The sequence below is a fragment of the Accipiter gentilis genome, chromosome 2 (assembly GCF_929443795.1).
Source record: "Accipiter gentilis chromosome 2, bAccGen1.1, whole genome shotgun sequence".
Lineage (NCBI taxonomy): Eukaryota > Metazoa > Chordata > Aves > Accipitriformes > Accipitridae > Astur > Astur gentilis.
The window spans coordinates 12,420,735-12,442,007 of NC_064881.1; the positions used below are offsets into that span (position 1 = coordinate 12,420,735).

The following is a 21,273-nucleotide window of genomic DNA, read 5'->3' on the forward strand; positions in this document are numbered from 1 at the left end:
TGGGGACTCCACCACTTCCCTGGGCAGCCTGTTCCAATACCTGACAACCCTTTCAGTGAAGAAATTTTTCCTAACATCCAGTCTAAACCTTCCCTGGAGCAACTTGAGGCCACTTCCTCTTGTCCTGTCAGTTGGGAGAAAAGAACAACACCCACCTCCCTCCAACCTCCTTTTAGGGAGTTGTAGGGAGCGATAAGGTCTCCCCTCAGTCTCCTTTTCTCCAGGCTAAACAACCCCAGTTCCCTCAGCCGCTCCTTGTAAGACTTGCTCTCTAGACCCTTCACCAGCTTCATTGGTCTTTCTTTGGACACGCTCCATGCTGATGCTAATATACTTGGAAAACTAGGATAGTCAGAGAACGATGCCATCTAGTCCTTCTGCATAGTTCCTGTAATACAAGGAATGCTTTCAGATTCTGGTTACTCTTAATTCCTGTTGCTTCTTCATCTGTATCCATTTTAGTATTCAATAGCCCTTCCTTTTAATTCCTTTTCTTACTCAACTTAAGCTCAGGCTTTGAATTTTAGCTTATATTGTTGGAGTGCACTATGTAAGACTTCATGGTTTGAATTCCTGTTCATGTCCAGGCATATCAGTCAGCATCTTGATTTGCTTTAGTTTATCATCTCCTATGCACGTTGAGTCTCCGCTGAGAGAAAAATCTTTCTGCCTGTATACAGCAATTATAGTTAAGGTGTTCAAGTAAACAGTTCTATGTCTTAAGACACATTTGAGAATATATTTCTTTTCAGGAAATTATTCTTGTCCTTTTGCTCCAGGGAAATAACTTACCTTCTTAAGACGTGCAAGAAATATTTGTGGAGAAGCAGCATGGGAACAGGAAGAATTTATTTTAATCCAAAGAGTAGGTGTAGTTTTCTAGTGAAAATGGGCAAACATTGTATATATTTTCTTAGACGCTACATAAAGTTTTAGGATGTTGAAGGGAAAGATTATATAAGTATTAGAAGTACAAGAAGTTAAAAACGAGGCACAAAAAATACCTTGCTTAGTGTTTGAAGTTAACAGACTTGGTTGCATTTAATGGCATATTGGATAGATTACACAAAGCTCTCCCACTCTGACCAGTAACAACATCCCACTGCTTGTAAAAACACATTCTTCTTGCTGTAGCAAGTTTCAGTATTCTGCGAGTCGTATTAGGAAGACCACGCTGCCTCTATCAACCTTTCCAAACAGATATTTAGGCTCAGTCCATATGGGGACAGCAGTGTTGCAGTACTGCATTTTTAGGCAAACTACCAGTGATGATAAGCCTCAGGGTTGCATTACCTAAGTAAGCTCCCCCCACCCCACCCTACCCCACCCCCCACCTCCCCCACTCCCCCATCACCCACCCACCACCCCGAGCCCGCTCCCTGCTCATCGGGAGATTTGGGCCACCAACACATTACAATGCAGGGATTCTCAGGCTGGGGGCAGCCTCATCCACTAATCCAGTATTGTATGGTGCAATAATGTAGGAATGTACCAGCTCAGACTTGAAACTACTTTCTACATGTATTTCCATAATGCTACACTTAATTAAAGCTTTTTTCTCTCTTTGAGAGACTTTTCTTTTTTTCTGTCAGGGCAAAGTCTTGGATATAGTATTCCTACTTTCCAGGGCACTGAACCACTAAGCTCATGTGTTTGTAGGAGTCTATCTGATTTAATGGGATTATTTATCTTTGTATAGTCTCTCTAGAAAAATGGCCTAAACAGTAGATCATTAGCTAAAGGAAGACAGTTTCTCTTCTGACGCTGTCTTCTGTGGCATCCAACAGAGAAGGTGCCCACCAAGGGGTGGACTCTGGTGGGACAACAACAACTCTGAGGTTATGCTCTGAGACTGGACCGTGAACCACTCGAAACATAAAACCACAGATCCAGATGAAACTTCTGAGGCTCTCAGATGTATGTACATACTTGTTTTGGGAACAAGGCAAATCCTGGCTACATGATTTCCTTTGGGGGAATTTAGCTGTTGCATTGCTATTATACGTAAGTTTTCTTCTTCAGTCTTTCTGACTTCAGAATATCCTCAAAGACACAGGGGAACCTTCAAGAGGTTGATTGTTGTCTTCTGTCAAATCTGTAGAAACTTGTAAATTAAACTGGTTGAACACCAATTATTAGTCGTCAGTGCTGTAGGACATTGATTTTTACTGTATGCTGTAAAAACAATGAAATAAACATAAACATTCTAATCACTTTTACAATGTTTATCAAATCGCTCCAGTAAAGCCTTCCATATGCTGCCTGGGATTGTTTGGTGCTTGCTTATGAGAGTCTGGATGGCAGTCTTTGTCTGAAAAGAGAAGAGAAAATTGCCTTTACAGACCTGCTTATGCAAGGAAGAACAGTATAATCACTGACTTCTTCTCAGAGGTTCAAGAGGTATTGGGAAATTCACACAGAAGATCTGCTTTAAGAAGAAAGTTGTCTTTTATATTAGCTAGTTGTCCTAATGACACTTTCCTTGGAAAGGAAAGGAATAGAAACATTGATTGCAGTTTGGATAGGCTCAAATTATTGAGATTTATCAAGCCTGAGCATTACTAAGTCAATGTAGCCTTAACACATACAAACATTAAGTCTGTGCAATCTCTGTCCCTGAAGGTTTTCATCAGAAGCACTGGATAAAGCCTGACTAACCTCATGTGATCTCACAGCTGACCTTGCTGGGACCAGGAATTTGGAGTAGGGACCTCTGTCTACCCTCCCCAACATGAATTCTTCCATAATTGTATCATACACAGCATGCACATAATAAGAGAATTCATATCTAAGTTCTGTTCATTTTTACTCTACATGAGATTCAAATGCAAATTTGTGAAGAGAATGCATAAAAAATTCTGTATTTCTACTAGGGATAAGAAATAATCTCCCTTAGTTTTTCCTCATGTATTTAAACTTGAAAAAGAGTAGGTACGTACTCCAGTGATTTACCCCAGAGCGATGGTAGAATGTCACTGAGAATATAAGAAAACAGTAGCCAAACCTTTCCTGAAAGATTCATGTCCTGACTCCTTTCCAGGGCAGGATCAGATAGAGGTCAGCCAGGGCACTGCTCATTTCAAACTCCATTTAAGTTGTTGGGGTTTTTTTAACTAATATGAGCCACAGAAGACCTAACCGTACTCCCACTGAAGTGGGTGATCAAAGGCTTGACTTAGTAAAGCAAATCAATGTCATGGGAAATTTCAGTTTTGGTTTTGCAGGTACACAAAATACTGTTCCCCCAAAATACAAGAATATGGATAACCATAAGGGCAGTCTTAGCACTAATACTGCTTCCAGCCTCCTAAACCTAAGACCAAGCTCCACAGCTTGCTGGGGCAGTTCCCTTGTAACAGACCAAACCTGTCTTTCTGGTTTCACTGCTGTGAAGCCCAGAACAATCTGCAGTAGATCCTTAAAAAAAAAAAAGGAAAAAAGAGGAAAAAAAAGGAAAGAAAGAAAAGCCAGCCTTCTTCCATCTTTTTGGGGGGCAGCAAGGGGTTTTTTTCATCAGTGATTCCTAACAAGTGTTTTGATCTGTGTATTCCTAGGCCATAGCAGATTTTTTTTGCATAAAGCCCTCCTTTCATCTTCTATGAAAAATTTTTAAAAGTGTGTTTTCTGTATAGATTAGTATTTTGAAAAACATCTAAACCCTGGGTCTATAAACATTTTTATCCTCCTGGGCACCACTGATTTCACCAAGCTGTAGGTACTCAAAATATTTTTATATTTTGAATGCAAATTATTTTTTTAACATTTTCCTTTTGACACTGAGACTGAAGCTCTTGTGAAACTTTGTTTCTAGAGCCCTATGTTATTTGGAGAAGATTCTCAAAGGTATTTGTTATACATGAAATTTATTTTTCTAGCTGCTGAAAACTGAACTCAAAATATTAGTATACATAATTTCAGTTATTAAAGTTATCAGAGACATGGGAGAAACAAAGTTAGCATGCCAAGAAGACAGAGCTCACACATTCTGAAAGGATCAGCGTATCCCAATCAACTATTACTATGTCAATACTTACTAGTAGGTATCTGCACATTAAACCTGGAGCTCAACTGCCCATTGCTTTAACAAGCTAGTAAAAGGGTATTTGTCTTTATTCAAGCATACAAAAATTTAGTTTCAAGTGCATATTATAGATGGAAAAGTATGTAGTTCAGTATTGCAAGGAGACCTAACTTACCTTTTCAACTAATTCCTCTGCAGTTATATTGGGATCGTAAGGGATTGGGTCCCCAATGTATGTGCGAAATTTAACTGGAAGTCCTCCGTACGGAGGAGTAAACGGCAATCGAGTACTTTCATACAACTGTCTAAAAAACCCTGAAAGAGTTTAAGGTAGAAAAAAGTGAGATTATAGTCAAGAAAACACAATCCAAACTTGAAATCTGATTAATATGGAAGACTTCTTAAAAATGCATGCTTTATCTGACAGTCAAGAAGAAATTACAGGATTTAGGTAACTGTCCCCCAAAACAAAGCTCGATAGACTTCATAGATCACTCAAATTAAGACTGCATTAAAGAACCAAATCACAAAGTATGAGCCAGTTATACACAAGCTATTTCCATATTTGAGATACCTCTGACCCACAGCAAGCGTGTTAGAGAATCCAAAGTAAGCAGAAGTCTGAAAAGCAAAATCTAAGAGAACAGTGAGAGAAATCTGAGAGAAAAGTGGAGAAAACATTCCAAATATTTAAAATATATTTTAAAGTTCTTACTTCTTTCTTTAAACATCCTATATCCTTCCCGGACATTTTGAGTATACATTGGAATGATGGGCTAAGAAATCGCAAAAAACCAGAAAGGTAGAAATGTTATACCAGGTTTGAATTTATGTTTTAGTGCCTGTTAATGCAGCTAAGAAAATCACTTGAATACAGAAGATGATTATCAGTCAGTTACATAGCAAACAAGGAATCTTGTTATAAAAAATAAACTCCAGAATAGAAATAAAATTCTATTTCTCAGCTCCCACAAACATTGCTGTTTTAAAGTCACCACCTGTAAGGAAAATGACTGACATTGTATTAGAGTTTTATACCTTTCATTTTGAATTTACATTATAAAAGTTAACTGAGGTTCTAAAAAAAATAACTTGTATGTTATATATTTATTGCTGTATCGCTGATTGAAACATAAAATGAAGTTTTGCAGTTTCTCTGTCTAAAGCTTACATCATGTGGGGTGAAGTCTTGCAGAAAGCAAGCAGACATTCATGTTTGCCTCATCTCATTTGCTTCTCAAAGTAAGGTCTCACTGAAGCAGTAATGTTTGGATCATACCCCACTGGAAAAAAACTTCTGCAGATCCCTTGGACAGATAAGGCAATTGTATGTCCTCATTGACCTGGATTACATGCCTTCTGGAGGGCAGATCCTTAGGCAGTTACAGAACAAGTTCACTTCATTATTGAGACTAAAAAGACAAACACTTGACACACCTGAACTTGAAACAGTCATATCTTACAGCCTGAGGTAAGATTTCATAGTTTGTAGACAAACTTAACAGTGATTGTATCCATACATACAATGACTTTTTTTCCCCTCTATTGTCCCTTTTCATTTTTTTTGAAACTGTATTTTGAGCATGTTGTTGCAATTACTTGTCCAGAAGGTAAAAAAAAAACACCTTTATGTTGTTAAGAATCACTATCAGAGAACAGAAACCATAGGATGAGAAAAAAACAAGCATGAAAAAGACCTAACTAGAGCCTAACAAAGAACTCAAAGTGATGGAAACCATTTAAAGGAAAAAAAACCTGACACATAACAAAAATATCAAACATACATAAAGTTGTATTAGTAACCCCTTCAGAATGAGAAATTATGGGAAATTATTAGAAATAAACCCTTAAAAATAATCAATAATGTCTTTTAAAAGCATATAACTACTGGACACTAAAATATCACCCTTAGCTTCGGCTATTGATTGAATACTGTATGTCTAACATTTAAAATGTTTGAAACCCACCTATCATACAGACACAACACTTTAAATTGTAGGAATAGTGCAAGAGAAACGTATCTTAGGCTATAAAGAATTCTGGCAACTACGAAAGTCACTTGCATACAACAATCTGCCAATGAAGTACAGAGTGGGTAGCAGCATTCAGTCCCTAAGCTGATAAAAATGGGTACACACATAAAAGCTTGTGCCTGTAAAGCAGCACAATCAGATCTGCAGTAACCCACAGATTTAGATCTGCTATGCTGGAATTGAGCTGGATCACACCCAGCCAGCTTGAAAATCACAGAATCACACAGGATAGTTGAGGTTGGAAGGGACCTCTGGACATCATGTAGTCTGAACCCCTTGCACATACATAAGAATTTTATAAACCATAGTCCCTGTTGATCTTTTACCTAACTAGATTTGAACCCATTTTTTTGGCACAGATGAAATGCAGGGATCTTCAGAAACAATGATTCCTTCCCATTAGCTTGTCAAACTCCAGCCATAGGCAGAGACTGTTTTGAAGCTCAGGCCCCTGGCATAGATAAATTTGACTGAGACAAATATATGTCCCAGAAGTTCATTGAGTCATAACATTAAATAGGAACACTCTCCTTCTCTGACCCCAAGTAAGCACAGTAGTTATATAAGATGAAGGGGAAACTGAATTTGGAAACCTATAGGCAAGGACTGAGGCTAAAACTACGTTCCTTGTTTGCTTTTCTTCAACTTTTTCAGTGGAAGAACTGTTGAACTTCTGTAACATTATAAGAAGAATGGGAATGTCTATTCATATATAAAGTTGGTTTAGTCTTGAAATCCCCACTCAAGTCATCTGCGGCTGGTTATGAACCACCATGTAGTCATTTTGAATACTGTAAAGTGAGTGTGGTTCTTTGATTGATGGCTACACTGTAGGTAGAATAAATTCAAAAAGGCACAGTCCTATCTTGCCTTCATCCAGGATCCAAATACATATTAGCAAAACATATATAATTGCTACATTATAGAGCAAGTTCTGATAGTTTAGATGAGTCTATCCCTAGTCTTCAGTCAGCCTACAAGACTGGTTTGGCCAGTATTGAAAAGCATGCAGCAAGAACAAACAAACAAACTCCAAATTTGTCAAAAGATGGAATCCAGTTACTACTATGGGCCTAACTTTATAGAAGAAATGGTATATAAGATTAATATTGCCCCCCCTACTGTTAAATGCACAGCACTAGGGGTTTTTTAAGTGTTTAGTTATCTAAGGTGTGTGTGACCACACAGATTTCCAGAGAAATATGAAAGATGCCCAAAATTCAGTGGAGCCTGCAAGCTAATTACAGTGGTGCCCACCATCCTGGGATCTGGTCAGACTTCCTGATCGTAAAAAAAACCCCAAACTGAATGAGTGCAATAATAAGTGATAAAAGAGCCAGCAGCACTGTAAAGGTGAGCTGAGGCTAGTAGGTGTCAAAAGGAGAAAATACTCTCTCTGTCCTCCAGGTAACAGATAATCCTATGTAGTGTCTGTTTTACCAAACATGTTGTACAAATGACCACAAGAACCTTTCACACTGCAAGAACCTTATCCTCAATGAATACTCAATTCATTAAATAAAAAAAAACACAAACCCTGTCAACAGAAAATATTAGCAATTTTAGATACTACTATTCAGCTATTTCCATGTGCTTCTAAATTATGGAAGACTGGAAGGATTAAGAGGATTACTAGCAAGGATTTTTGTGATGCGTTTTGATCAGGGTGACGTCCTATATTAAGGGCATTCAGAGTTTTTTATTCAAGTTTTATTAAAAAAAAACCAACTTATTACATTCTAGAATTACATTATAAGGTTTCAAGTGGAGTGAAAACATCTGGGAAAAGATTGTTCAAATGTTTGAAGTAGCTTGGAAGACAGATATGAAAGCAAAATGATTAGAAATCACTCAAGTTATGACACCTCTTTCTGACTGTTTGAGTATATTATTAAATTAATATGTAAGAGGAAAGACTATAAGGGAATTCAGAATGCCCATATGAATTTGACTGGGTTTATCCTATTCACATTCTGTTGTTTTCCTAGTAGTGGTGGTGTACCGGCCCACACAATATATGAAGTATCGTAACTAACATTTAGCAGCCCACACTTTTGAGAAAAAGGACAGGAGAGGGAACAGAAGCACATAAAACATTACTTTTAAAAGGTCACATAACAAGACAAAAAAGAGGTAGAAATAGGACCCGCAACCTAAAATTACTTTATCCATTGGGTAAATGCCCCTGAATTTATTCTAGTGTTTAGTTATCTCGCTACAAGATTTCAGACAAAGTTATGAAGAAACATTAACCCAAAGCATGCATTTTGCAACCCTAGATACTTTGCAGTAGGACCTATAGCACAAGAGATCAAAGCAAAATCTGAGAAGCAACAAATTGGATGGGGCGAGAAAGAGATGCAACTGCACAAAAAACCTGAAAGGGGTGGTAAGAAATTCAAGTTTCATGGGAAGAACTCAACTCCCTGTACAGATTCTCCTACATAGACAGAAAAGGATGACATTTACGTGGAAGGCCAAAGAAGAGCACTGCAATTGATGAGATATTAAGAAGAAGAGAAATTATGGTTGTGCAATTAATGAGAAAGCAACAGAAAGCTCATGGCAGAACAGGTGAAGACTGGATGCGTACCAGTATTGTCGGACACAAAGAGTGCTAGGTATGCTAAGTCTAAATTAAGACAAAAAACCTCATCTCTAGTGGTGATCATGATGAGAAGTGACAGTTAGGAAAAAGACAGGGTTGCTGCTCTTTCAGCTGTATGCCATCCCAAATAAAATTATTTCCCAGAGACCATACCAGAGAAACAGTCTCACATGTGGAGTTAGATGGAAGAAGTCAGAGCCATTGGTAGAAGTTTGTATTTGTAGATCATCATCCATATGGAAAATATAACTGAAACCATGGCCATGTGTACGTTATGCAGTGCAAACCAATAGAAGCACATCTCTAGAGGATGCTAAGGATCTGACATCAACACTGAACAGTGTTATGTTTTTATGTAGAATTGATTCTCGTCTGGTACCACTGACTGAATGTCCGTTTGCAACTGGAGAGTATTAGGTCCCACTTATGGTTTAGTTTCAGCCAAATGGAATGCAGCTCAGGTATTCTAACACATTCCATGATATGAGTGAAAGCATGGTAAGTGAGGGAGATGGAAAAACTGCTTCAGAGGTACACACATGGTTCAAGCTCAGACACTGATGAAGACGCACCTTGGGTTAGTTGATGCAATCTTTCATAAACATGAAGAAAGGTAAGGGTGAGAACAAAACCCTGGACCCTTGCAGAATAAGTGAGAAGAAAGAAAGGTAAGGATAATACATTAAAGACCCATAAGAAAATGACTGGGTATGTAGAAGCAAGATAAAGATGCAAGTCTAGTAGGATGAGAAAAAAGAATGAAATCTTACAGAAATATGGAGATGGACCACTGAAGATTCCTGAAATACAGTCAAGACAAGATGCCTGCATGATGGAACTGGAACTTCAGAGATGGATGCCTTGCAACAGTCAAGAAAAAGCTATACAGTTCCATAAAACCCTTGCTCCCTACAGATTCATGTGCTTGAGGAAAGTAGTGGGAAATGGAGAAGAAATCTTTACTCCCAAACCTTTTCTTCTGTCTAGAAGATTTTCCAACAAACACTCCTAAGCTGCATTTTATATTGAAGCATGTATACAATAAGCATAAAGTAGGGTTGGTAACATGTAATACTCACCACTTTTGCATCTAGAGCAACCTGAGCAAAGCCTTTTCGATTTCCCCACATGAGTCTGTAACTTTCATCACTGAATAGTGCTTCTCTAACTCCACCTGGTGAGATGGATACCAAGTGTCCATTCTTCAGTGCAATGAGACACTCCTCCCTTGTACCTAGCATAATACCTGTCACCTCCAATAATAATTTAAGTCCTGCAATAAATAAGTAGCAAATACATACTATTATAACAATATATCACAAATACTGCTTGCAGGTAGGAACAAGATTACAGCTAAATGAAAATCTAATAGCTATATATTTAGACTAAGACAAATTTGTACAAAGGAAGTAAAACACCTACAGAGTAACTATTGGCAAAATGACAAATACGTGACTGTTTTTGTCCAAATGTTATGAAGAAGAAGGAGCTTATCAGGGGCATCTAAATAAACTAATGCCTCCACATGCTATTTTCCATAATTATCAAAACACCAGCCATGCAACCAGAACTTGTGCATAGCTAGAAATCTGAAAATACACATCTATTCCTCCCTCTTCCTTTTAAAATATTTTAATACAGAAAAAAGATACAAATTTTCAGTACAATGAAGTTTACTACAAAAATAAATATGTGACAAGCAATATTTTAAATGTTGAGGTTTTGAGTTGTTAAACTGAGTATTTTGTTGTTAAATTGCAAACTACATGGATCAAGTTGGACTGCTGTACAACTCTTAAGATGCATGAATGGCAGAAGTTAGCAGGGCAGTTTCAGCACTGCATGAACAGTTCGATGAATCTCCTTCGTTTCCATAACCAGGATTTCTCCAAAGGCCAGGCTGAGAACCATAGAAGCATTCTATGTTTTCTTACATCATCTTCACATTTTAAACCAATCAGTTTGGAACTCCCATAGAGAGCTTCAGCAGACAAGAGTTTCCCTAATCTTCAAATTCACTGTTCCAACAGCATGGTTTGAAAATAAGTTGTTTATATTAATAAATGTAAACAACAACTATGGCCTGCCAGAACCTGGTGGCTAGCACTGCAACTTTGACAAAGGTCTGCAACGGAAACTTTGGAAGACAGTGGAAAACACAGTGCTGCATCTTGTAATTGAATTGTATTTAAACTTACTCAAGGCATCATGTTTGATAGATCTTTCTGTCAAAGACAGATGTTGACTATGTTTAATCCCTTTGTGAACTCATACGTATTCCTGTTTTATCCTGCAGCCAGGAATGCCATATCCTTATTAAGTGAATAGGTACTTCCTTTGTTTGGCTTTAAAACTTGCCTGTTAAGAATTATGATGTATCACACGAACATACTATCACTTCTTCCCCTTTTCCAGGTCACACAGATTTTTATATCCTTCAGTCATGCAAGACTTCTGTCCTATGTACTAGCTCTTCAAAGAAAGCCATGCCAGACCCCTGATCATCCTTGTCCTTTTTTGTATCTTTATTACTTTGAGGCTTTTCTGAGATGGAGAGACCAGAGATGGCGAGACCAGAATTCCACGCAGTACTCAAGATGTAGTGGGCACAATATGTATTTTGAGCACGTAATGGTATTTTCTGTTTCTTCTTTTTCATGATAAACCTATAATTCTGTTTGCCTTTTGGCAATTGCTGAGACTTAAGCTGACATATTCCCAAAGTCATGTAGAAAATTTAAAGCCTAATTACATGTTTCTGTGTTTAGACTTGTTTTTCTTTCCTTGTGGACTGCATTATAACTAATACTGAGTTTCATCTGCCATTTAATCAGCCAGTGATTCAGTATTGGTAGATAACCATACTCCCTGTGTGGGCTTTTACTGCCTTGAAAAAAAATGGACAGTGTAAAGCTTTGTCACCTCACTACCGATCTAGATTATGATTATTTTGAACAATATAGGTGCCAGCACTGATCTTCATCTGTATACCTGGTGAATTCTGCTTCTTTGTGAAAACGAGCTATTTATTTCTACCCTTTATTTCCTACCTTTTAGCCAGTTATTCATTCACAAGAAGACTTCTCCCATAACTGTAATTAATCCAACAGGCTGAGGTTCAGCATATGCTCATGAGCATTCTTTAAAGAACCAATCTGTGAAGTACAACATTTGTCTGCAAAAAGCTGGTATGATGGAGCAAGAGAAGGTTAGGGAGAAGTTTCACTCAGTCTATTACCTTTAGCTACATTTTCTACTAATGCAGCAAGTGGGGAGGCCTAATCTCCATTATTTGTGGTCTTTTTTACCAGATGCCTTTTTGGTAGCCTTTTTATAGGTTGACACTGTATTTGCCACCTTCTGTTCCTCTAGCGTGAACATAATTCAAGCAATATGTTATGTACACATCAGTAGTCTGGAAATTGTACAGCTGAGAGTGTTGCTTGGTCCTGACAATAGTTTACTATACATTTGTTATAAAAATCTGTGCTATGGCCACTTCAATTTGAAACAGTACCGTCTCACTTATCCCTTAAAAAAGAAGTCTCCTTTGTAACATTCTACACTTTATATTCCTTTAGGGGTCCTCTTAAAAGCCAATCATCTCTTGATGGCTTCATGCTTCTGAAGTGGTTTTAGTACTACACGGTATTTACTAAGTACGCCTTTAGCAAATTCTTCATCATCATCTTTCTAGGGGTGCCTTAGTATGTTCTTGCACCAAACTTGCTTGAGTTTATGCTCTTTGTTTTCAGTGTTTGGACACAACTTCCTTTTCTGAAAAAAACGTCCTTCTACTTTTAAATAGCTTCCTTTACTCTTTATTATTATAATAATTTTTAATATAAGTGGTATAAAGGTGCCTTTAAATAATCTCCCTGCTATTCCTTCTGGGTGTTCCTTCTTTATGCCTTGTTTTTCTAAAAATAAATGAGGTTTGCTTTTCTGTATCTTCTCCTTTTCACAACGGAATTACTTATTTCTTTCTCAGTCTACCATGTGTTGAATGTATTGTGGCAGTCAGTATTACAGACCTCTCTTCAACAGTAAAATCTTCAAAGAAGTTTTGTGTCCTGCTCCAGGCTTTGATCAAAAGATAGATTTGATGTCACACCCCACTGCAATGTCCTACCATTTACTGGGCTCTTCTGCACACATAGCCCATTGCTGACCAGCCAGCACTAGGTCAATAATATAGTCCTATCCTACACTTTCTACTGAGGCATGTCTTTTCATCCCAAAGGGATTAGATAATGTCTATCTGTTGGCTTTGGAGGGTCTACTAGTGTTTTAATGACCTTCCACTTGAAAGACAGGATATTCTACCCTGTTTGCCCTTCTGCATCTACCAGCTTTTAGTTTAGAAGTCTAAAAGCAGTCTTTTCGTTTAAAAGCTGTCTTGAAAGTCTAATACATGTAAATTTCACCAAAACCAGCAACAGGTTGAGTGAATCCAGGGTGCTGAAATACAAGAGAACATGTTCTTACCTGGTAAACGAAAGACAAAATGATCAGCTACTGACAGACAAAGTCTTTTCTTCCAGAGAAAGAGCCTAGACAAAAAGTAAAGGTAGTCTATAGGAATAGCTCCATGGTAATACACAAGAATGCCCGGTCCTTCTGGTAGGTTTTCCACACCATGAAGCTCATAACCTGTTTAGGATGGAAAGCAATACACTGACTATGATAGCTGTAAATCATCTGGCAATTTAAAGAAAACTGTTTACTATCTTTTGTTAAATGACTTTCAGAAAGTTCTGAAAGCCTCTGCGGTAGCTTTTAAAAGAATTAAGTTCTGGATGGAACTTTTGGTCAATAGCAAAGAGAAAGCCCCTCAAACACCGCAGGTTATCAGTGGACTAATTTGTTGGTCAGTTTAATCACTAGACGAAACCTGGACCTGACATATTCCCCAGTGAGGGGACTAAATTAATTATTTCCCATTAGGAACTTTTCCCAGTCCAAAGCACAATAATTAAAAAAAAAAAAATTACTATACTGACTGGTGTGAAACCGCTTCATCAGCAAACAAGCAGTCAGGATGCTTTCCTGAAATACAGAAGCATGAATCTCCATTCTGTGTCAGACAGAATAAAGAGTTTGGGATTTTACACAATAAAAAGCTTCTCTGGTTGAGATGTTTAAGTCCAAACCAGAATCTGTAAGAATCCCAAAGAGAGGTTCTCTCCACAAGAGTTAAATGTATTCACTTCACAGTGGAAGGGAATTTCCTCACAGACACAGACTTCTATAAATCCCTCTCCTGACTCTTTCTACATTTGATTTAGGTTTTACGTGGAGCCAGACTAGCAGACTAGTATATAAAAAGGCTTGGGAAAGCCACAGCTTTTACCAACTAAGAGCTCTGTTACACCTTGCCTGCTTTCATCACCATCCCAGCTACAGCTCTTATCTTGAGCCGTTCGGGGGGAAGGATGGAGATGGAGCAGGCAGAGTCCTAGGAAGAGGTGGAGACAGTTTTATACTGCAGGATGTTCAAAGACTAAGGGGGAAAAGCTGTGAGGAAGGATAGCAACATAGATAACAACCTGTTATTCTTCATCCTTAGGGCAGCAAAGTTAAGTCTTGCTGATAGCCTTAAACTACATCTGTGGGAAAAACAAAAGCCTAACATATGGCTGCCTATCCACTTGAGAAATTTACCCTATATAAACTAATTTCTCCCTTTCATTCTGCTTATTCTGTATTGCATCAGTGTTTGAGGCAGAAGCTTTTGGGTTAGGTGCCATACAAAGTATAATAAATGTAATTTCTTTGCATCCATTTGGAAGAAATTTAAAAAAAAACCAACCTAAAACTTATGTGTATTTACTATTTATTGTAATTCAAAGCTTCAGACAAGTCATGTCATACTTACCATGCCATATTCTTGCATATATATCCCAAAAGCTTGCTATTGTTTTCCTTGCACTATCCCAAACATCACTCAAGGGATCTGCTTTTACCTCACTGTTCTTCTGATATATTAAAAGCAAAATATTAGTAAGGTAAATGAAAAAGAGGATTGTTAAAGGAACTATAAAAAAACCTAATATTGCACTTATTGTCAGTGAGACGATGACCACATGAAAAAGGTGTTTCTTCAGGTACTCCACAACAGTCCATTCTTCCAGTACATAGGCAAGGCAGCTTAGGTCGGTCATCAGTATCTGGTGAAGCGCAGGATTCCTTTCTACCTATCACGTACTGCATGGAGGAGAGAAAAAAAAAGAAAGAAAGAAAAAAAACCAGCTCTGATTTCTCTAATCATGGAATATTCTCAATTTAGGAAAAAAGTTTTCTGTAGATAAACCTGATGCCTATTTTGGTATAGCACAGAGTCAAACATTTTGTCTGTCTCTGTCAAGCTAAGATAGCTGCTGGCAATTGCCATCCACTACTAACTGTAAAGGGTGATGAGATTATGCTATGTATTTATGGGGGGGGTTTATACAGCTGGATAATAGGGGCTAAAAGGACAAGGGCTGGAGTCTACAGAAGCCTCAGGATCCATGCAACATGGCTGATCAGATGATTTCTCTGTATCAGCATGGCTTTTTAAAAGCTCAAAAGAGGGTAAGTGATAAGTATTTTCAGCAGCATTAGCCAAGAAGACTGCTACCAGCGGTCCAGGTTCTCTCAGTCCTCTGCAGACAGTCCAGCCTGGGCTTCTGGTCCCTCTCAGTTTGGCAGCAGGCGGCAGCGAGGGGAACAAACAGCAGAGTGAGCAGCTGAAGAGCCGGCAAGCAAAACCTGGGCAGCCGTGGCTCCTTCCCGAGGCCTGGAGGTGCCTGGGACAGCGTTTGGGACTGCTGATAGCACTGAGAAGAGCAGCTCTTTGCCCCTCATCCATATAGCTGTGCCAACACGCCCCAGCAAAGGCCAAGTGGGCTCCGTGGCCCTGGCGATACGTTTGCCACATGCAGCTCCCTGGTTAAGTCCGTTCCTACAGCTGACCCTGCCGGCCTGGCAGCAGGTAAGGGTTTCTCTGGAACGCAAGAGCACTCCAGCATCGCTGGCTGATTTTAAGATTCTTGAGCTTAGCCAGAGATTTAAACATTGCAATCAGGTTCAGTAATCCCTAACTGAATTCAGTTTTTATTTGCTTCAATCAGGTTACTACTTGTTTAACAAGTAAATTTTTCTGCTCCAATACCAGAACAAGTACCTACAAGAAACAAATCATAATTGCCGCAGTCAGTTCCAAGATCATAAAGTATAGCAAGTCCAGACTTTTCTGACTTTGTCTTCAGCTGCTTACTTATATAAGCAAACCTGTGTATCAGGTCTGGCTGAGATGGAGTTAATTCTCCCCATAGCAGCCCTCGTAGTGCTGTGTTCTCTGCACTGGTAGCTAGAAAGGTGTTGATAACACACCAGTGTTTTGGCTACTGCTGAGCAGTGCTGGCACAGCATCAAGGCTGGCTCTCCAACATTTTTGCCCCCCTCAACAGCAGGCTGGGGCTGAGCAAGATCTTGGGAGGGGACATAACCAGGACAGCTGACCTAAACTAACCAAACAGATATTCCATACCATATGACGTCAGCTCAGGTATAAAAGCTAAGTAAAGGGAGACAGAAGGGGTGCATTTTGGTCTTCCAGAGCCACCACTACGCGTAGTGAAGCCCTGCTTCCCGGGAAGCGGCTGGACATCGCCTGCTGGCGGGAAGTGAAGAATAACATAATTTGTTTTTCTTTGCTGTATTGGTTTTGTGCGGCAAGGTTTTGGTAGCGGGGGGCGGGGGGGGGGGGGGGGGGGGTACAGGGGTGGCTTCTGTAAGAAGCTGCTGGAAGCTTCCCCTGTGTTCGAGAGACAGCCCAGACCAGCCGGCTCTGAGACGGACCCGCCGCCGGCCAAGGCCGAGCCAATCAGCCATAGTGGTAACACCTCTGGGATAACATTTTTAAGAAGGAAAAAAAAGTTGGGACAGGGAGAAACAGCCACCAGAGAGAGGAGTGAGAACATGTGAGAGAAACAAGCCTGCGGACTCCCAGGTCAGTGAAGAAGGAGGGGGAGGAGATGCTCCAGGCGCCGGAGCAGAGATTCCCCTGCAGCCCGTGGGGAAGACCCTGGTGAGGCAGGCTGTCCCCCTGCAGCCCAGGGAGGTCCACGGTGGAGCAGATATCCACCTGCAGCCTGGGGAGGACCCCATGCTGGAGCAGGTGGGTTCCCGAAGGAGGTTGTGACCCTGTGGGAACCCCACGCTGGAGCAGGTTCCTGGCAGGACCTGTGGATCTGTGGAGAGAGGAGCCCATGGAGCAGGTTTTCTGGCAGGACTTGTGACCCTGTGGGGGACTCACGCTGGAGCAGTGTGCTCCTGAAGGACTGCACACCGTGGAAAGGACCCATGCTGGAGCAGTTTGTGAAGAACTGCAGCCCGTGGGAATGGCCCATGCTGGAGGAGTTCGTGGAGGACTGTCTCCTGTGGGTGGGACCCCATGCTGGAGCAGGGGAAGAGTGTGATGAGCCCTTGCCCTGAGGAGCTGAAGCTGCAGAAAATAACGTGTGATGACCATAAACCCCATCCCTGTCCCCCTGTGCCGCTGGCAGGGCTTGGTGGTGAAATCTGGGAGTGAAGTTGTGCCCGGGAAGAAGGGAGGGGTGGTGGGAAGGTGTTCTGAGACTTTGTTTTATTTCTCATTACCTTGCTCTGGTTGATTTGTAATAAATTGAGTTAATTTTCCCAAATTGAGTCTGTTTTGCCCGTGACGGTAATTAGTGAATGATCTCTCCTGTCCTTATCTCGACCCGCAAGTTTTTGTTATATTTTTTTCTCTTCCCCTGTCCAGCTGAGGATGGGGGAGTGATAGAACGGCTTTGGTGGACACCTGGTGTTCAGCCAGGGTCAACCCATCTCATTTGCTTTCATGCGTGACCTTTGCTATCACTTTATTAAACTGTCCTTATCTTGACCCATGAGCATTTTGTTATATTTTCTCCCCCCTGTCCAGCTGAGGAGAGGGAGTGATAGAACAGCTTTGGTGGGCACCTGGCGCCCAGCCAGGATCAACCCACCACAACCTGTTATACACTACTCACTCCACTTTTTTCTTCTTTGAAGCCCTTGGTAGAATATAGGGGTGGACTGGTGTAAAGCACAGCTCTGTTCAGAATTATGGATGACAAGGAGTACAGCAAACAGCTACAGCAAAAAGCAGCCACGATCATGCACTAGACTGCAATATGTAGTAAGGCAAGCAGGCCCCATGGCAAGCTGGGCCGATGAGTAGCTGTAATACCTATAAATTTGGTCTCACACACTCCAGTTGAATCTGTCCTTATCTCAAACTCTTCAAACTCCACGTTGGGCCCCAAAAAGGACTCTCATGGTTTAACCCCAATAGGCAGCTGAGCACCACACAGCCGCTTGCTCACTCCCCCCCTGCAGTGGGATGGGGGAGAGAACTGGAAGGGTAAAAGTCCAAAAATTCGTGGGTTTAGATAAAGACAGTTTCATAGGTAGAGCACAAGCTGGAAGGATAGTAAACTAGGAGCTCAAAGGAAGCAAGCACTGTATTAAATGATGCTCAGCATGGCACAAACAAACAAAACCAACGTGATAAAGAATGTCTCGAGAATTAATATAGAAATATTTATATCCTGATGACTGGTGCCTGACTAAGATACAGGAAGATATGGAAATTGTCACTGAAAACAGATTATATTGATAACATGAAAGAAACAAAAGGAATAGTCTGCATGATTCAGATATTAAAATCTCTGCTTAGAAGGTGTTTAAGAAGGATAAAGCTGATGGTGTAGTGCTACTCTGTAGTAAAGAAGTTATTAAGTGTTTAAAGTTGCTGATTAAGAGCAAGGACTACAAATTCTCAATGCCTGCAAAGGATGCTGTGCTGACAGAGTCCAGGACAAGGCCATGTTAAGGGCTTCCCTCAGGCCACTCAATCAGAAATACTGAGCAGTGCTTGGAGTAACTCGTTCAGCCTGGAACATAGGATGAAACAAGCAAGTAGATTTTGCATCGTTATGAGGGCTTCAGACTGGGAACACAGACTACTATAGCCAGTAGCAAAACTGGCTTAAAATTGCAGATAAAATGCCCATACCCATAGTAAATGTACCAATAATAACCCCTATATGATATGGGGATTAATTTGGATATATTGATTGCTGACAGGAACCTGGTGACCAAGAGAACATGTAATGTACCAACATTCTAACATTAACAAGTCCAGGTATCTTCTTGTACCTACCATTCTTTTAAAAACCACCTGAAATGCCCTCTGGCCTCCTGATACTCATTTTTAGTAACTCTTGGAAAACTAGGGAAAATCCAAAGGACTGAAAGAGTTTTAAGATTATTCCAAAGTCCCCAAACACAAGTAACTGCAGACTCAGCAGCCAGATAAATCACTGGCAAGATTACTGAAAAGCTGGCATGTGACGAAGATAACACGCCACTCATTATAATTTTGTGGGAAACAGACCTTGTAAACAAATGCACCTCCGTTCTTTGAGGAAATTAGAGGTTTAATAGCCTGACCAGGTGTCATGCACATGCAGTTTTACTAGGAGCTTGTCAGAGTCACTTCAAACCACACGTGAGCTGCTACTTGGAACTCACCCTTCCACCAGCCACGCACCATGTGTTCTCACCACCAGCCTGGTCTCCCAAAAGGATCAGCTGGCTCCCTGCTAACAGGAGAACTGTGAAAATGCTGGCACAAGCAAAACCACTCTTGGGAACAGGCCAAACTTAAGTTGGCCAACAGGATTTATGAAAGTATATTACCAATGCCACTTGACGTTTTGATTTAAAAAAAAAAGCTTCTTAAAATAGAGCCCATATGAAATGAATGAGGTCATCAACTGACATGACAAAAAAGTATCCATTAGATGGGAATTGAGCCTATGATGTCCTACATTATTCAGCATTTTTAGAATTTTCTCCTAATATTAATAGGATGTTTACATTGATCAGTGTAACATCCCACTGATTCCTCTTCCTCCATCTTAATTTTTATGTAACAGAAAATTATTTGCTGGCTGGAAGACCACCACATTTAACCGTGTTTGCTCACAGACTACAGTATAAATGAACATAGTAACTTACTCATTTCTGATTTTAAGTTCAATGTAGACACTAAAAAAAAAAGTTTAAGAAAGAAATTAAAATACTTAAATGTGCAAAAGTATATTTTTTTAAACCTACAAAACAGGTATTAACAGTACAGCTTTAACTGAGGACATATGAAAGTAGCTGGGTACACAGGGAGTGAGTTCACTTTACACCAGCTAGCTGGGTGGGTGGGATACAAACTAATTCAACATCATTCCAGCTGAATCCAAGCCAGAGTGAAGAAAGAATAAATGGCTGATCAATTGAGGAAAAACTAGCAGCAGCACAGCTTTTCCTGGAAGTTGGGTGCTTAACCAGGTTTCAGTTCCTGCTCCCACAGTTCAATTGTACGCTACCTCCAACATTTCATAAGGAAAGAATGAACCCTGATCACTGAACCCCAGACCGTATGCGGGAATCCAACGTGGTAAATGCATCCCTCTGTACTGCCAGTATAACATCAAAGGACTACAACAGGACAGAACTTCTATTTTTGCCACTTTCTACTGGCTATCTCTCACAGCCCCTTGCTGAGACCACAAACAAAATTTTGAAGCATCCTGTCTATCAACACCATATAGAAAATTACTACATAACTACTTGAGTGCCTATTGCAAGGCTACTACTAAAGACCTGCTTGGCTTGATTATGCACTGGAAGACAATGCAAGAGTGTTATCACAACGTGTTTACTCATAACTGGTTTGGTTTGCCCCAAGTCTCAAAATTTAAGAAAGAAATTTCTCTTCTGCTTTTATCAAAGCTGAGCCAAGAGCAGCTCCCATGTTCTTCAATACTGAATATCCCGTAAAAGGTTAAGAAGTGGGTATAGTGTTTTGTGAACAAACATATTTTTTTTTAATTGTCTACATTTTTCTCATTTCACCTACTGATGGACTTGAAGCGTTACTGTTCTAAGTGATTTCATTGTTTTTCTAGAGAACAACATCTGTGTTGACACGCAAGATGTTTGTTTGGGCTCCACCTATAAAGCATATGGAATTCCAGAGTAATAGCTGTATCTACAATGTAAAATTACAGGTGCTGTCAGAGGGAGACAGAACTAATGTCTCCCTATTTAAAGGGGAGCTCCCCTTCCAACAGAAGCCTCCTGTACTACAAGTCACTCAGCTCTTGCTGAAGCATCATTTCTCGATAAACTCATCAACACTATAATCCCGGGGAACGGAAGTGCAACAACGAAACTGTCAGAAGAGACCTATGGCATCAAAATTAAAACCTTGTAGTTGGCTTTCAACCCTGACTAAAAGAGTGGATTGTCTTGGCCTTGCTGCTCACCAGTTTGTTCTCGGCAGTAGGTTTAGCAGAGCACAGTGAGAAGATGGGTGTAAAGTAGCTGGAGACTCTTCCACAGAGAATTTTTTGACACCTGCTTTCTGGTGGCAGGCTCCTACTTTCTCTTCTGTCACACTCAACTGCTCTGTTTCACAAGAGGAGTAATTTAACAGTTACGACTCTGCATCTTGCCTTCCAGCGTAAATTAAATTCCAATTTTACGTTTCCCGGACT

At 40.1% G+C, this 21,273-nt stretch overlaps 1 protein-coding gene across 3 annotated transcripts; it reads right to left on the reverse strand.

Annotated features, from left to right (window-relative positions):
- Window positions 1-1,393: 1,393 nt before the first annotated feature.
- Window positions 1,394-19,287, reverse strand: LOC126049411 (transmembrane protein 68-like). Of its 3 annotated transcripts, XM_049825783.1 has the most exons (7): window positions 19,250-19,287; window positions 14,541-14,869; window positions 13,151-13,315; window positions 9,742-9,935; window positions 4,737-4,797; window positions 4,197-4,336; window positions 1,394-2,311 (listed from the first exon to the last, which is right to left on the reverse strand). In XM_049825783.1, exons 2-7 carry the CDS (start codon window positions 14,824-14,826, stop codon window positions 2,207-2,209), a joined length of 951 nt encoding a protein of 316 aa, XP_049681740.1. In that variant the 5' UTR covers window positions 14,827-14,869; window positions 19,250-19,287; the 3' UTR covers window positions 1,394-2,206. The 3 variants fall into 3 exon arrangements, with proteins under 3 accessions (XP_049681740.1, XP_049681748.1, XP_049681758.1); XM_049825791.1 differs by lacking the exon at window positions 19,250-19,287 and having other exon boundaries at window positions 9,742-9,836; window positions 14,541-14,874; XM_049825801.1 differs by lacking the exons at window positions 4,737-4,797; window positions 19,250-19,287 and having other exon boundaries at window positions 14,541-14,874.
- Window positions 19,288-21,273: the final 1,986 nt, after the last annotated feature.